Source organism: Centruroides vittatus, unplaced genomic scaffold (genome assembly GCF_030686945.1).
Source record: "Centruroides vittatus isolate TY-2023 unplaced genomic scaffold, ASM3068694v2 contig_620, whole genome shotgun sequence".
Lineage (NCBI taxonomy): Eukaryota > Metazoa > Arthropoda > Arachnida > Scorpiones > Buthidae > Centruroides > Centruroides vittatus.
In genome coordinates, this window is record NW_027122381.1 from 2001528 (window position 1) to 2020595 (window position 19068).

The 19068-nt window shown below is 28.4% G+C and overlaps 1 protein-coding gene across 1 annotated transcript in view; it reads right to left on the reverse strand.

Moving 5' to 3' along the window:
- The window catches only part of LOC136979374 (histone acetyltransferase KAT6B-like), a 139350-nt gene that overhangs the window by 95326 nt on the left and 24956 nt on the right, over positions 1-19068 (reverse strand). Inside the window, 2 exon segments of the mRNA XM_067275317.1 lie at positions 8034-8406; positions 13545-13609. Of these exon segments, the coding sequence (XP_067131418.1) occupies positions 8034-8273 (240 nt within the window). The 5' untranslated portion in view covers positions 8274-8406; positions 13545-13609.

A 19068-nucleotide genomic window follows, 5' to 3' on the forward strand; every position in this document is an offset into this window, starting at 1 on the left:
TTCTGATGAAACCCCAACCTTACAAAGCGATTTCCGAATGAGAAATCCACTGCACAACTTTTCTTTTATGCAGGACTTCAGATGTCGTTTGTCCCTCCTGCATCGTCTAAATGCACTGAAATACTAATCATTTGCATATCCCAACCTCTTCTTCCTTTCATATGATTTTGACATTCGTATGATCATTCCTTCCTGGTGTTGCAATTTTAATGGCCAGCAGTGTATTTAAAAGTGATTAGTAGAGACAATTTGTGCTTACTCTCAAAGAACATTTTGATGTTTTTCTGTTAATTATTAATGATTACATGAGTGGAAATTATTGGAGCACAAATTGACAAAGAATTTTGTTTTAGTATCTGCTTACATGCAACCCATAAAAAAAATATATATATAAAAAAAAACAAACATTCTATATTTTTACACATTCTAAACATAATTATAATGTTTATTTTGTCATAATTATGATCATTTTAATTACAGTGTCTTACTAATATGTATAAAGGAAAGTCAATTCAATTAGCATTGATTGTGTTTGAACAGTTGAAATGCTTTCTTCTAAATCTTCATTTTTGTAATTTTTATAATATATTCCCATGTCAGATTTTTAAAAATTTGTATAAAGATCTAAAAATACAACTACTAAATGATGAAATTATAACAACACTAAATCATATTCAGTTACTAAATACTAATATGACTTAATAACTAATTAAAAATACAGTTTTCAATATATTAAAATTTCTTTTAACAATCACAGATAAAATAATATAATAAATAACTTAGTCTAGTTATCTGAGCAATGTAACCGTGAACCACTAATTTAAAAAATTAACATTTATATTATTTTCATTTCAAGAGATACTGAAGTGTATCAAATTTTGAAAGCTTGCCAAATGAATTTAAATCTTAAATTTTGTTTAGTTTTCAAGTTTCTAGAATTTAACTACAGTAAAGCATTGATTATCCGACCCCCGATCAACCGTCACATCAGTTAACCGACCACATTCTAGTCAGCAAATTCAAATGTCCGATAGTGATGTGGCGCTACAATATTTGGCTGTGTCTTCGCTACTTTATTATTATTTTTGTTAAATTTTTGTATGTTTTAGCTGGCAACACTGGCTCAATCATGAAAGGGAGGCCAGTATTTAAACCAGGCTTAATTTTCTATTTTGTCTTTATTTTTGTATTTATTTTCTGCAAAATAAAGAAATGATTTTTAATGATACAATAGCGACAATTATTATTTTAAAAAAATTTTGTTAGGCTTAACATCGATGAAAATTCAACGCAACGTAGGTTAATAGTGATATACTAATATACTATACCAGAGGTGGGCAAGCAAGAGTTCAGTGGGAGCCAAAATGTAGGTTTTGCAAAATGCACAGGAGCTGCAGTTCTGTACTGTCGTGGTAGATAGTATGGTAAGGCAGGGAAGGATAGGGTGTCTCCCATCGGGGTCAAGAACTTGTTTTAAAAGAATAGATTTGAAATGTCAATTTAATTTATTGCACCAACTTGGAAATAAATTACTAAATATTACATATATATAATTTCATATTTTCACAAAATTGTGGAAATAAAATTGTAAAAATAATAATAAAATGCAGAAATTAACACTTTCAGCAAGAGCTGCAAATAATTCAAAAAGAGCCGCATTTGCCATGTCTGTACTATACTAATAATGTATTTTTTCATACTTTTTGGTTATCAGTTTTTTTTCAGTTATCCGACCAACCCCAGTACCCAACTGAGTCAGATAATTGATGCTCTACTGTATATTGAATTGATAAAAACTAGTTTAATAAAAAGGTAAAATTACATTACAAACGGATACTAGTCCTATCTTCACTGTTTACCATGTCCAATCACCAGGAACAACTATTTCCATTGCAGAGACAACCTTTCTTTAAAGGCTATGCCTATGCACGAATATGTAAAACAGTTTAAAATGTCCACAGGTGACAGTCCCAACACAATTAAAAATATAATATTTCTTTGTAAAAAGGGCTGGCAGAATTACAATTTAATAAAAAAGAAAAATTACTTGAAAATAAAATAAAAATGACAAAAATTAGGTTTAAAAAAATAATAAATTTTCTGTCATTTGTACAAAGTTACTGGAAGCAAACATATGGAAAGAAATATAATAAATTTTTCTTCTCAAATATTTTATTCTGTTGTTTAATTTCATTTTTTGTCATGAGATTTTCATACATACAGAATGAACAGTTTTATAAACAGGTTAAAATAAAACAGAGTTCAGTAAGACCCCGCTTAATAGCAAGGTTGAGGCCGAAGTTTTAAATGCAAAAACGTGTATGTTGGATGTTCGGCACCGCTTCCTGTAAGCCTAGAAATTTGAAAATGGTGTTTGGAATGTCAGTGAAATCATGCTCGACATTCCAAATGCCATTGTCAAACTTCTAGGCTTACAGGAAAGCGGCACCGACCATCTGACATACACGTTTTTGCATTTAAAACTTTGGCCTCGACCTCCCTAATGCTACCTCAATTAACACTGTCTGCTAGAAGCCTAAAAAAAAAGCTCAAAATTTACCCCGATTCAAATTATTGCAGCATTTCATTTATTCATATATAATACGATTATTCCCAAACACCAACCAATCAGCAAAAGGTGCCAATTTGTCGTAGTGCCACACTTCCCTTAAATCTATGTTTGTTTTGTGCAATTTTGGAAAAAAATATATCATCATGGATGCCATAGGCAATATCGACTTCACTTGGCAAGAATTAACTGATAAATGCTTGAATGAAGTGTGGAAGAAGTTATGGCTGAAGGTATCCAAGAATTCTCAAGAAGAAGAGCCTATTGCTGTATTGTTAAGTTGACCAAATTCTCAACCTAATTGATACAGAAGGACTAGGAGATGAGACGAGCAGGATATTGAGGAGTTACTGCAGGTTTCTGGTGAGAACCTTACCAATGACAACCTTCAAGAACTGGAAGAACAAGAATTAAAGTAGAACTGGAAAATAGAGTTTGAAAACAAAGAACCCAAAAGCGACAAGTAAAACTACACGACTTTATCACAAAAACAAGAATTTCAGGACCTTCATCACAAAAAATGAACTTTACATTTCTGTGTGCATATCTCCTCTGTTAGGCGATCATTGGATGATTATATTAACTCATTGGGCTTTGAGATGTGTATTATATATGTTACTATATATACAGACGAGTCCTCATAAGTCATCATAGGTATAACTCGACACCGTTGGTTAAGTAGTCAGTTTTCTGTGATTCCGGCCGACTTACATAGGCATTAATGTTAAAAAACTTTGGTTTACTCAACACCGTTTAACTCATCACCACTGGATAAATCAACACACTTTTGCTGTCCCACACTGGTTTAGATGTCTGACATGTCAACTCCCCTCCCGACTGAAAAAAATGAGTTCACACCGCACTGTGTGGTGTGAACTCATTTTTTTCAGGAGGGGAGTCGACTTATTTATTAATATATAGATATTAATAAAAATACCTTAACATTTTATGTATTTTCATATATAAAATAACAACAGATAACAAAAAGAAAATATACAATCTATATCAACGTCACAGCAGAATCCGATTTTGCATTTTCTCATGTCAAGCATTATTTGTAGCACCTGTTTCACATTTCCGTTAGAAATGAGGGTCTGAAAGCTAACACACTGAAGGAAAAATACGAACTTGTGTTTGAATTTGAATGTAAGAAAACTTTGACAACGACAACAAGAAACAACAATTGATCTCCACCTCCCATTAACAATTAAAATGAAATCCCCAATAAAATACATTGTATAATGGCTAAAACATGTGATAAATACAAGCATGATAGAGCCACAAATAAACTATAATATAAATGTAAATACACTATATAAAAACTAAATATCCCAATTTATTACATTAAGCTGATAATAAAATTTTGGATTTTTACATTATATGTATATTTTATGGCCAATGCCCAATATTTAGCCAATTTGTGAAATGACTGATCATCTCTAGCTTTGTCCAAATCATGTAACGAAAGTCCAAAATATACAAGAATTTACAACTACTTTGGACTTTGGCTGGCCAATTTGCAATGCACCTGACAATTAATGGCCAGTTCAATAGCTGTCCACAAAATAGTAGCCAAAGCTAGAAGTTTTGCAGAGCTAAGTAGCAGAGTGCATTCACATAAATTTTTAGATACAACATTTACATTCTGGTACTGAACATCGGCAGAGGACACACTGATCCACAAACCATTATAGCTGTGATTTTGGCTCTGGAAAATGATCTTGTATAAACTTGGGATAGAGTTCAGAGTTTTAAAGCAGTTGTACACCAGAAGTGAGTTTACTGTTCTTAAAGAAGAATGTGTTTCTTTGCAATCAATTCTGGATAATGAAATATTACTAAGTGCAATGTCATTGAGTCACTTTTTAAGTGGAGGCCAAGGATTTCCAAAGTGTTCCTGTGCTACCAAGTATTCAATAAATTGATGCAATGGCAAGTCAATACAGTATATACAGTAGAGCATCGGTTATCCGACTTAATTGGGGACTGGGGTTGGTCAGATAACTGAAAAGTCGGATAACGAAAAGTATGAAAAAATACATTATTAGTATAGTGTATTAGGCCTGGTTTAAATACTAGCCTCCCTTTCATGATCGAGCCAGTGCTGCCAGCTAAAACACACAAAAATTTAACACAAATAATATTTAAGTAGCCAAGACATAGCCAAATATTGTAGCGCCACATCACTAGCAGACAATTGAATTTGCCGACTAGAACGCGGTCGGTTAAGCGATAAGTCGGTTAATCAGGCGTCAGATAATCGATGCTCTACTGTAAATCCAAGTGTCACAACAATTCAGAAACAAGTGAAAGTAAAGAAGCCTTCATCCTGGTAAGATAACTTATTTTTCTTCATAATGTGATTTTTCAACTGACATTATGGAGAAAATTAAGTTCTATTTATTTTTCTCTTTAATACAGCTGAAAAAATCATATATTTACAAATGTGTTTTTTCTACAACTGAATCCATTTTTTCTTTCATTGATTTTTTTAAACTGTTTACTAAAAAGATCTTTCATACTTTTCAACTTAAATATATTTTTCACTTTGTTTACAGTTGGCAAAATCATGTCAATGTTACTATGTTCTCTTTGATGTGTTTTTCAACTGGAAAAACTTTTTTTCTTTCATATAATTTTTCACTGATTAGCTTTTCTCTTTGTTTTTGAAAAGATTTTTTTTTCTACTTTGACTAAACTAAAGAGATTTTCACAGTGGTAATAATATGAGTTAGAACTGATATGATCTACTCCTGTAACTGCATGATCTAGCTCTGCACAACTTCTAGCCTTGGACACTTTTTCTTAGACAATCTTTGAACTGGCTGTTGATTGTTGGGACATTGCAAATTGCTGGTCAAAGCTAGAAGTGGACAGTCATTTCATAAATTGACTAGACATCAGACATTGGCTATAACATGGCCACCAAGTCAATCATGATCACTTAATCAATTCTTGCACCATTTTTGCTTGATCACAGACAATATGAACTTTTACAATGCAAAAATCATTTATAATATTCATAGAATTTCATGTAATTTCCAATTCCATATTTTTCAGACAGAAAATTTTTTAAATGTGTAATTACCAAATGAGAAACATGAAAAAAATGGAACATGCTCTTTATATTGTGATAATATCTAGGTTATACTGCTATTTCATAAGTTGCTTTGTTATGCCTTAAACAATTTTAGTTATGTATCAAAGAGAAACAAAACTTATGATTTACATGATAAATGGAAATAAAATTCTTTTTTTGTTACAAATATAAATATTACTGTTTGATTTATAATGCAAGTATCTTTACCAAGAAAAAAATATATATATATATATATATATTTTTTTTTTTTTTCTTGGTAAAGATACTTGCATTATAAATCAGATTTTTTTTTTATACGGTAAAGATATATATATATACACTAGTTAACATTTCAGGTTAATAAATAAATTTATATTTTCCAGCATATTTCTATAAGAGTGGGTTAATAAACTTTTTCAAAAGAATAAAAAATGTAGTGGTAAATCATTGCTACTGTTGACTTGTGAAAATAGATTACACTCCACTAAGTTGGCCAGGCCTGATATATAACATGCTGAAATACAGTTATGGACTGAGTGCCACAGAGGACATATGGGCAGCAGATGTCTCCAATTGACCTGATGATAGTTAACCTAAACAGTTAAATAACTGATCAACATTACAGATTGTATCTGGAAGAATAGATTGAATGAAAATCTGTATAGCACAACAAGTAACCACCTACATCAGTGGTTCTCAAAGTGGGCACATTGCTCTTTAAGAATGATAAAATAACTTCAAATGATTGCTAAGAAACAAGTGAGTGGAGAAAACATTGGAAGTTTACTCCTCCAAGTAAATTTTTAACTTATTTATGGCTGATGATTAACAATTACTTCAGTTAGTTATGGTTCTTAGTGAATAACATTGAATAATTACAGTAGCATATTTAACTATTAATTCAGATGTAGGAAAAACAAGACATTTTATAATATTATATTTGATAGAACCTATTTTTACTGCATCTATCTAACTTTTCTTAATGTAAGAAAATCAACTCTAAATTCCTGAATGTGATGTTTTAAAACTTGCTAAGTGACTTCAAACCAGGCACTGAGAAACACATCAAGACCATCTCTCCTATTAATATCTTATAAACAGTGAAGTAAATACTGCATTAAAATTTGTTATTCAGGATTCTGGTCAAATAAATATGGGTTTTAAAAGTTGGAATAACTAAATTAAGATTATCAGGAAAAAGAGAAAAAGTTCTGTACAGTAAGGTAGAGTATGTTGGGAATGAATTTCTGGCATGAAGGAGTAGAAGGCAAGAAAAGTTTGGGAACCACTAATCTATATGGTAAGGAGTTACAGATTTGAGACCTGCTCTGTCAATCCTTTATCTGTAATTTTCTGAATTTAATTAATTTATTCATTAACTCAATTTTCAAAATAAATATTTATGAAATGCTGATGTTTTTTAAATCAGATTAATAGCTTCCTAGACATTACATCACGTAATAGCTGTTATAATAAACTTTGATTTTTTCCAAAGTGAATTTAAGTAGATTTTATGTTAAATCTTCATTTATCAAAAATCAAACAATATACTGCTCTTTCTTTGTGCACTGCCAGAGATGCTGCTGTTTTTTCATTCCGCTGTCTTACGTTCTCATGTGCCAACAGTGTAGCCAGTTGTAATTAAGCAGTCAATTAAAAGTTTTTGTCTCAAATTGTATTCACTTTAGGATTTTTCAAACACTAAATTCATGGAGGTATATGTGGAGACATATCACACTATTATCAGGAACATCACAATGACACTTTAATGATTGATAAGCAACTTTTATTACTGGTATGCATTTCAGTCACAAAGACCCTCTTTAGTCATATATGAATATAATAATAACTACAACAATTATAAACATTTATTCTTTAAAAACTGAAAATTCATAAACTTAGCCACTAAAATAAAACATTCCTTACAATTGCAGATCTATTACTAGATACTCAATTGCAATTACTATTCATTCTGACTTGAAAATTTCACTTGTCAAAATTACTATGATCTATCTCTCTCATCCTCCCAAATTTTAATGACACTTCACCAGTTTTATAGTGAACCTGCTTTGTAAATATGTCCTCTTGGGCACCAAATTTTAACTCTTGATGCTTATATAACAAAATGGCATACAGTGTATTTTAAATGCTATCTGGTTATTTTTGGAAATGTTTATTTCTGATTTATTCTGCATTATTTTAAATTAAAATATTTTTCTTATCATCAGTTATTATTTATTAATGCTTTAAGATATATAGATTAAATGATTAAGTAATATGTTTGTATACCTATATTTATGTCACATTAATGATTATTTTTAGTCTATAATTTCAAATAATAAACATTTAAAAAACATACATTTTAGAAAACTTTTCATTACTAACCTTTAAAACAGCACCATCATTAACAGCTAACTCAAGCTGCTCCAAAATAGCATCTCTATTAACTTTATGATTCTGACGTACTGCATTACATATTCTTTCCATCGATGGCCTCTGCTTCTGATGTCTAACTTTCTGAATTGCCTCCAGAAGCCATTTGATGTACACAGGATTTGCATGGCCTGGACCAGATGCAACAGCAGTTCCATTACTATCATAATCTATATTTTCACTTTCCTTCATTGCTATATGATAATCATTTCTTTTTCAATCCATACTTTTGTGTAATAGAAAACCTTCATTGTATTTTTTTATTACACTATCCAGTATCCATAATATCGAAATTTCATGGACTTCCTATAGATTTTTATTTCTTCTATTAAAAATAAATAATAATAATAATAATTAAATCAATTATTTTCCCTGTAGTTATAAAATTTAAATATAAATTACATCAAAAGGAACAGAAAAATATTCCAAAATTACAAACTAACTGAAAGCACAATTATTTTAATCTAAACAAATATATGACAAATTCATAAGTTTAGAAATTTCAATACAGAGTATTATATTAATTTTAATCTAAAGCATTTGAGTTGAGTAAATAAAAATCAAATACTCATATGAAAAATTATACTTCAGGAAGAACATCTGTTAAGAATTTCTTAATTTAAAAGGTTGCTACATATATGTATACTTATTTTAATTTGGTTTCAATTTTTAATTACATGTTGTTGGAATATATGCTACATTGCATAATGTATATAATGGTTGGTGCCTATTCACATTTTTCATGAACTATAGAGGGCACTGCATTTTTACAAAATGGCTACTTTATCTGGGTCACTTGTAACTAGTAATGTAAAATTAATCGTATATTACTGTCCAATATAATGATATATGCTGCTTGTAGCTGTTTATTAAAAAATTTTATAGAAGGAGAACAATTATTGCTAGCAGGACACATCATTATGTGGTATTGAAACAAATGAGCAAGATCGTTCTATACATATTTGTGCCCTTTGTGTTAAAAGACATCAGCTTTGACATTGTCCTATCGGCCGTATTTACAAGAAAAAAGCTATGTAGGTTGTTGCTTAGACCCTCAACTTTCAAGGGGCCTCAAACATTTGTACAAAAAAGAAAATTGAAGTCAAATTTTGTAATAAACATTTTTTTACAAACCAACAAAATATACTTTACTTTTTATTTTGTATAGTATTTCATTAATTTTTTTTCTGAGAATTAACATAAGATCTTTTTTTAAAAAAATCAATAAAACCAATTTAAAAAAAGATTTTTAATGGATTTGGTATAAAAATTTAATTTAATTCAGTTATAAAACAGAAGACTAGTGAAACCTCATCTTTTTCTTCCAATATTCGGATATTGGAAGAAAAAGATGATGTTTATCTGAATATAAAAGAATTAAATCAGACATAGTCTGATTTAATTCTTTTCTTTTTATGACTGACTTCTAAAATTGTGAAGGGTTGGTAAGGGGCCTTAGATTCAACTTAGAACTTCAGAATGCTTAATTCCGACCCTGTGTCCTACACAAAATTACTGGCATTTTAAACTTCAAGAAAATATGTTTTAAAATTGACAACATAACTTGTTCATATAAAGTTGGACAATGGGGAAATTGCCAATTCTTAACAGTCTAATCCACTCTTTCAGAATTCAGAGCAGCTCATAAATATAACCGACCGATTTCCGAATAATCATTTGTTTTTTACGTGGGAATAGACGAAAACTTACATTAGGTTCCCATAAGGCTTTGAAATTGCAATTTTGAATGCAACAGAAAGCTTTGCTTTTTCTATTACTATTCATCTTTACTGCTGATAATACACAAGAATGAATCAAACGACCCAGATAGAATAGTTTTGCTTTTAAACACCAGAGGGCGAGCATCCAGTGAAAAATGCAAATAGCTATGCCAGACTAAAGTTAAGGCATAAACGCAAAACAAATTATTACTACTGTATTTTTATACATTAATCAGCATGCCCACTTAAGTGAAATTATAATGATGAATTACTTACAAGCATGTGTTGTAATATCATAATCCTTCTTATACAGAATTAATTTGTTCTGTTGGCAAGTTATCAGTATTGTGGACAGAATTTTACTTTTATGCAGGAAACTTTTGGTGGTTTCAGGAATTGTGTGTGTCAACTGTACTAGACCTTGATATGTTTGCATTGGGTATATCACTAAGCTAAGGTTATTAATGGCTTTATTCATCAACAAAGTATTGACACCTGAGGTTGACCTATATAGATCACTCAGAAAGCGCTTAACAGAACACGAAACTGATATAGTTAGAGGGAGGCAGATTATTGCCCTCTCGATATATGTGGAGGAAGAAGAAGTTAAACCTGATTTACAACATGCTTCATTAATTAGAACAAACAACATGGACCAACTCAAAGTACTAGAGGCACTTAAGATTTTTAAAGCAGAGAAGCAAGGTCAATGTATAAATTTTACAGAGGAGAGGAGCATTACATAAGAATGGAAGGCCCTCTTTGATATGTCATTATGAAAAACAATTTTAGAACTTTTACACTTGGACACATCATATTGGTCAATTCTAAAATATTTTAAATTCAAATTTACATGTGAGCTCTTCTGCATTTGACATATTAGAACATCGAAATGCTTCAAGTTCCATCTGTTTAAAAATTTTTTTTCACCTGAAGATGATCTTAGACCAAAAATGTTTGTTTTTTCTAAAAAATCAGCTGGGCAAATATAAAGGTAGTGAATTTTTGTACAATATAGTATAGCCCAGTTTCTGGAGAAGTTTCATTTTATGTTACACAAACTTTTAGAAATTTAAAAGATAGCATAGCATGTCTAGCATGTATATGCATACACTCACAAAGTTTGAGAATGATATAAACTTCAGTTAATTTAATCACCTGATGCAGGCTTATCAAATGAGCCAAAAATGTTTGTCCAGTAACTAAAACAGTACTGGAAAAGTGTTGGGAGCTATTATTATTGTGTTGAACTCTGTTCCTGTTTTTATGCACTTGTTTTTTTAAAACAAAAACACAGGTTTATGTGAATACATTTCTTTAAACATATCTAAAGTTGATATACGTGAATATCTTTTAAAATATTTTCATACAAGTGTTAAAACAATTTTAGATATATTCACATAGAGGTGTTAATTGATCTATTGGAAAGAAGATGTATGTTTATATTTTGAGTGTGTGTTCTGGTAAATAAATAAATAAATAAATAAATAAATATATTATATATATATATATATATATATATATATTACACATGCTTCTGGCAAAATTTGTCAGCAGGTTGGCCAGAAAAATAATTCAGAATAACTGAAACCATATATCAAGTAACTCCTGAGGCACCAGAGGCAAGATAGGTAATTTCTGATTGTACTCATTTAAATTGGCTTGCTGCTCAATGTATGAAAATACAGTATTATTATTATTATTATTATTCACAATTACAATATTTTTCTTAATTTTTGAATTAGATGAGAAAAAATGTTCCTAATAGTTAAAAACAAAAATTTATAATACAAATTAAATCAGAATAGTTCGATAAAATAAAAATTTATCAAATTGAATTGTATTTAATGTCAGATAAATTTTGACATTAAATACAGTGCATTCTGCTAATCTGAACCAATTTTGTTCATTTTGTCACTAAATGTTCCAGTCAAAAGTGAAAAGGAATTACTAATTATTTTTAAAACATGTTAAATTTATAAAATTAAGGCATATTACACAACATACAAGTTCTGTAGATTAAATTTTATAATACACTGATTAAAAAACTATCAGTATTTTATATTTCTTTGTAATATATTTTTTTTATCAGAAATCATAAAACTAAAAAATACTCAAAAACATTAAAAAAAAACAATAATTAATAATTGCAATTTTTTGTTTAAAACAAGTTATTCTAATGTACTGAAGTAATGAAAAAGTAATTTTCAAATAGATTATTTTATTAAACATTTAGTCATTTTAAACATGATGACTTTAAAAGATAAGCTTGTTAGTGAAAATATTTAACATGTAGTATACAAATAATTTGAAAAAGTTTTTGCCATCATATTAAAAACTATTTTATGCATTTTTATTTTAAAATTTGACATTTCAAAAGTATCAAGTTTTAGTGCTTAAATTATATTTTATTTAAAAATAACATATAATTTATTAATATAAAATTTAATAGTGTGTAAAGCAGGCCTGGCAACCCACGGCCCGCATGCGGCCTGTCACATTAAACCGTGTGGCCCGCTAAGCGATATTATATATCTATTAAAACTTTTCCCCCCGTTATGTGTATACCAAAACAATTAAATAAATGAAAATTTGCATGTGTCATTGTTATAATGTGCAAGTGTGAGTACGAACTCTTCGTATAACAATAAAATCTTATTCATTTTGTATTCGTTTTACTTTTTTAAAAGCATGTTTTCCTAAATTGTGGCCCACCGTAATGTTGTGTGTGATCAAAGTGGCCTGCGAAACAATTTGGGTTGGCCAGGCCTGGTGTAAAGCCTTATAATTTTGAGAGTGTATAAACAATTAATTTTTTTAATAAAAAAAAGGCAAAACAATTATAATAATAATTATTAAGAAAAATATGTTTTTATTAAAACAAAAACATCATGAATTTCAAGCAAGATACTGCCAGTGTTCTCCCTAAGAAAAAATTTTGAATGGTCAATCTGCATGTCAGCTGACTGCTACTGCAAATTTCCTTACAAATCTTGGCTGCTGAGAGCAAAACAATACTTCTCTTTAACCCAAGTAATGATAAAACATATATAAATAAAATGAAAAAATATAGTTTTAACTGAATAACCAGTTAAAACCAACTTTGAGAAAAAGTATGTTATCTAAAGAAAATCAAAAAACTACTACTGTTTTCCATGGTATTGTCTTCTTATTAAAACTAAGCAGACTATGTATAATGCCAATTAATAAAATAGTCTATAAATATCATCTGCTAAACAGTCAATTTTTTTTGTAACATGTAGATTTGGGACAGTTATTGTCCAATTGTCTCATTTCACTCATTCATTCAGAACATCCTAATTCTTGATCACATTCAACTGTCACTACTTGCAAATATCAAGTAAGGACAGTTGAATGTGATCAATATGAACAAACATACAGTCAAAATACATAAAATTATATACTTTGTCTGTGAAAACAGTAGTACCACAAAAATAATTAGAATAAATTTAATTGTACCACTATAAAGAACAACTATATTTTAATATGAAATTTACAAATATCTAGATTACTTTGGCATCTTTAATGCTTTATACCCTTCTAGAGCAAGTCCTGACGACATAATTTGACTAGTATTTATTCAGTAAGAATTAAAATTACACATATAAATAGTTTATTTTACATAGTTACACCTAAAAGATATATTCATTTACATAACTATATCTGCAAGTTATATTTTATAGTAAATATTTAGTTAGCCATTTAAATTGTAATTACGTACATAGAAGATTTTGAGCTGTACACTTGCCATTAATCAAGAGCCATAATTTATCTTGCATTTGATACCTGAAATAAAACAAACAACACAATTATAAATGAAACAATAATTTTAATAAGTTCAATTTAATAAATTATTAAAATCAAACAATAATTGTTACTCCAATGACATTATATTTAACTTTTTTTTAAATTTCTTCAAACAAATCATAAAATTCCAAAAATACTATCAATAAACAGTATTATTAGACTTCCTAAATATATTTGTGAAGTTTTGACATTTAACTATATTATAATTACCTGATTACAGAATTAGCAATTATCTTTTGAGCTGTATTAATAGTAATTAAAAAAACCTTTTTCCAGAATCAAAATATGTAAGGAATGTATTAAAGTATTCTAATAACACCCCTTTTTATGATTTTTTAGAAATTCAACAGATAGAATAACAATCAAAAAAACTATTCTTGAACATTTCAAATGAATTTTTACTTCTAAAGATACTTTACTACATTTCAAAGATCAGTAATGAACTCAACTGACATTAAACACATTCACTGCAATTGAAAGCTTGAGTATATTGAACTATGCATTAGATGTTATTCAATCTACAAGAATTTGACTTTGTTATTACTTCTATGTATAGAGTGAATGTCAACAAAATTGCAATTTAAAATTAAAAAATAACTTTTATATAATTCAAATGGTGGTGATAAACTACATTTATTAAAATACAATGTAATTTATGTTTACTCACTTTTAAAATATATTTGTATAATTATAATAGTAAATGATATGTATATGATATGTAGTAACCTATTAAAATATCATCTTTGTCATAATTCACTAACAATATTGTTAGTCTTGAAAAAGTATAATGACAGAAAAACTATCATTATATTTCATCTTAAATCTATTGCATACTATATAATTCTCTCTGCAAATTATTCTGCAAATACATGAATGCATATATATTAATATTTAAGCAGGTTTTACATCATAAGTATTAATCAATGATAATTTGTTGTTGAGCTTTGAATTTTTTTTTCTTAAACAGTAATTGCAAAATTAATAAATTATATATCTAGGGGGCCATTCCTCTAATTATATATTTGATTTCATAGTTTTATTAACTGCAAAAATAACTAATTATTGTATTAGATTGTTTGGATTAGAGAGATTATAAATATATATAAAGAAAAAGTCAAAACAATACAGACAAGTTTGATATGTTCTTAAAATTTAATCTAAAATTTGTTTTTGGCTAAAGCTTTTAATGGAAAAATGAACAAAGTAATGGTTAGCTGTTTGGCTTCAGATTAATCCTGAACAAAATAGATTATGATTATCAAGAGTGCACTGTATTTTAATCATTACAAACATAAAATCTTACCAAAAAAATAAATTAAAGAAAAAAAAGACACATTTTCAAGCTAGTTTTATGATTTAAGTTTTCTAACCTCCAGTCATTTTTATCTTTATTGTACAAAATTCCACCGTATTATCTAAATATATAAAATTACTTGTCCAGACCGACTAACTGACTGGGTGATTGATTCATCATTGCCCAGAGCAGACCGCTGAATCTAAAGAGGTGAAATTTGATACACCGTTAGGGTACGTCATGAAAACGCACATTAAGAAGGAATTTTTCGAAATTTCCCCCACGGGGTAGGAGGGAGAGGATTAAGGCTTAACCTGAAGAACGGCTTGTACTGTACTATTTCAGATGCAATTTTTTTGTTTTCAACTAAGTTTAGTCTTCATTGAGTACTTAGGTATATTAAATTGATAACATTTCAGACATTGTTATAAATATTTTTGTATATTTTGATTTTTTAACCAAATGTTCGAACCGTTTTAAATTTGAATTTGTTATTGCCTATTGGTTCGATTATAGAGCAATTGTAAACGTTCCAAAAAATTGATCAAACTGAAAACAGTTTGATTCTCAGCAATTCTCATCATTCTTAGTGGTAGGTGTTATATAACAATTACTATGGTTGTTGAAATACTGAATATAAATGGTGTTTGCTTAAAAAATTTACACAGGCAAGTCACGGGTAACAGCTAGTAGACAATATTTCTGACTTATTGATAAATAGAAGAACAGCTTTAGTTTTCTATATGTGTATTTTGCTTTTCATACTCTCAATTCCTTACTTAGTAATATTTTTATCTCTACTGTAATTCCTCAATATTTGTTGATAAAATCTGATGTAGTTAACACTAAAAACATAACTTTATTTGTTGAAGTTTTTCCTTCTGTTTCAAGGAAACTTAGTATAATCAATGTTATAGATCTTATTGCTTACAATAATTATTTTTTTATAATAAATATCTATAAAATTTTTGCTAAAATCATTTCAGTATTTTATACATCCCTGGTAGACTTACATTTAAGGAAGTAAAAGAAAAATAAAACAACAAATAAACTTTTAGGTTTGTTTGTTATATAAACATTATAACAGGATTCAATTTCAAAGTTTCTTATCTTATTTTGGTATAATAGATAAATTTAGATATCTTTTTTAGTTCATGTAACAGTAAGAAAGTTAAAGATTTTTGCTTGACTGTTTTAATCTGACATTTGCTAAGAGTAACATGACTAAGAAATGTGCCTACTAAAGATCTATTGTCTCATACTTAATCTTGATCAATATCTATTGTTAAATAAATATAAAAATAATTCCATGTGCAAATTCTTTCAATTATTTGAATAAGATAATTCAATAAACTGCACTGGAGAACACTGGGATTTGTAAAATACTGCACTCTTAGAACCTATAACTGGTGAGATATAAAAAAATAAAAAATTAAAGGATGTTCATCACCACAAACATTTTTTGAACTGCTGGGAGTTCTTCTTCAGGTGTTCTAAGAGTGCAGTAAGATAATTCAAAATTTCATATTTAAAGTGATACTAATTTTATATTTATAATTCAAAGCAAACTATCAATTGGTAGATTTTTTTCTGTTATTCAGTATACAGTATGACAATAAACTTCACAAATGTATAAGTGAAATAATCAAGAATGCTGTTTATATATCCAAAATATGGCTTAACATTTTAAAAAATATATATACATATATAATAATAATAATCTAAATGCTGAAAAACAAAATTTAATTTTAACTGAGATCAAATAATCAAGTATTTAATCATTCATTGTCTTAAATAAAGGCTCCAAGAACTTTTACCTATTTTCAGTGGTGATGATGCAAAAATAAACATTCATAGAAACAAAATATATTTGTAAAAATACTTCTTAATATTTTATAACACAATATTGAAATTATATTTGTGACTGAGAAATCACTAATTTACATAGTTCATGTATTTTTGATAAAAAATATGTTGATTATAAGTACAATCTCCTAAAGGAAAATTCTGTAAACTTTTGTAATGAGATTTTGTTAACTTGTTAAAACCATTCTACAGAATACTGATATTGTGAGATGACACCTAACATGAATGTAAAATGAGATAATACTAAAATGAACATATAGATTATATTTAACATTTCACATCAAATGTACATAAGTAAACACAAAAAAACACTGCTGGTGATGAAGGTAAGATAGTGATCATCTACTTATCAAGTGGTCACCTACTCATCCTAGCATTCAGTTTCTTAAACATAATTATTCTTTCACCAGGATTACACTGTAGCAAATACCACATTCATATGTTTAAGCCAGTTTTTGGTCACTATGATGACATTTTCCACAGCTTGAGTTAGGAGCAAAATAGTGTTATAAATAACTGTTTTCCATCTGTAATTGGTCAACTAAAATCCACATATAAGGAAGGGTTAAACTGTTTTATCCAAGAAATGAATGTGAGGAAGTAGATGAAGATAAAAATACCTTTTCTGTATTAAAACATATTAATTTCTCAAAAATGAAAAATTTCTATTCCATTTCCAAATTTATTGTAATATTCACGCCATATATGGCTTCACATATCAAAACTGCATAATCACATAACAGCATTGTCAAATGATTTGCTGGATTATTTATTGGGCAATTATGTTAAAGCTAATTTAATAATTAGATATAAAATAATTTGGCTAAAGGTAAATCGTTAAGCCACCATCTCATGATACATTTAATAATTAGAAGAAATAAATTTAATTTTAAATTTAAATTTAGAATAACATGCAAAAACCACTCTCTTTTCCAGCAGGATAAAGTTGTGTGTAAATTAAAAACTGTCCTGCTAGAATAGTGTATATGGTTTTTGCATGTTAGTTAACATGCATTAGAATTCCAGCATTAGAAGTATTTCATAAATTTAGAATATTCTGAAAGAGAAGATTGGCCTACAGTAGAACTCAAATCCATTTTCTCCTGCTTACTGTGCAAATACAATGCCAGTTATACAATCCAGACCTCTGTCCAACTGTCACTTCCAGAGCTATTAATTAATTTAGATATAACCATACTGATTATATGATATAGGAGTTAAACCATTATATCATATAACCAGTATGGCAGATTTGGCAATGGTATTATATGATATAATGGTTAAATCCTTATATGTATAGCAGCATTACTAAATCTGCCAATAGTGAATTTATACTAGAGATAAATGTGTAAGTATATATTATGTAAGAATAATTAATCTTGTAATATTATGAATTTTCCATTTAAAACTTAACATAGGATTCAAAATTATATGAAAATTTTATTCTATTATAGATTCAAAATTAATAAGAAAATTATGCTTCAATGGAGTTTTGGAACTGGAATAATGAAAAATTCTATTATAAATAAATAAAAATTACATAATTAAAAGTATTAGTAATAGTTTTGGTAACATATGCTTATAATAATTATGATGAGATTAATAACAATTTACATTAAGATTGTAACTAAATTTTAATATAAACATAACTGTTTATTAAAATGACAAACTCAAAATATGACATTTCAAGCATTAAACTAAAAGTTTAATATGCAATACTAGACTTTTTATTTAATGCTTCAAATGTATATCAAGATGTGAGAATTAATTTCAAAATACTTAACAGCCTAATATCAGCATGCAATTCACTATAAAGACTACCTGTTTTATATTGCTTAGACTTTTGATATATGTTGTTTAGTTACATTTATTTTTAATGGGAAATGATTTATTTCTATATTCTGCTGACTGGCATTCAAGGGCGTCGCCAGAGAGGGGGCAGAGGGGCAGTTGCCTCTCCCTAGACATGCGAAAAAAATTATTTAAATACTAAGTCATTTATTGCCCGATTTATAATTCTCGCACAAAAAAACCCAAGAAGATTATGTTTTAATTAAAATAATCTTCTTAAGCTTCTTAAAATTTATGAATCGTTTTTATTTTACCTACATACAATTCATATCCTCTATTAATTTATATCATCTTGCCCCCCCCTGGCCCATTGGCTGGCGACGCCCTTGCTGGCATTATCTGATATTATACAAAAAGTCAAAAAGTTCTTGGAATAAACTTTAATAACATAAGTTTCACTGTTGAAAACTAAATCTGAACAGAAATT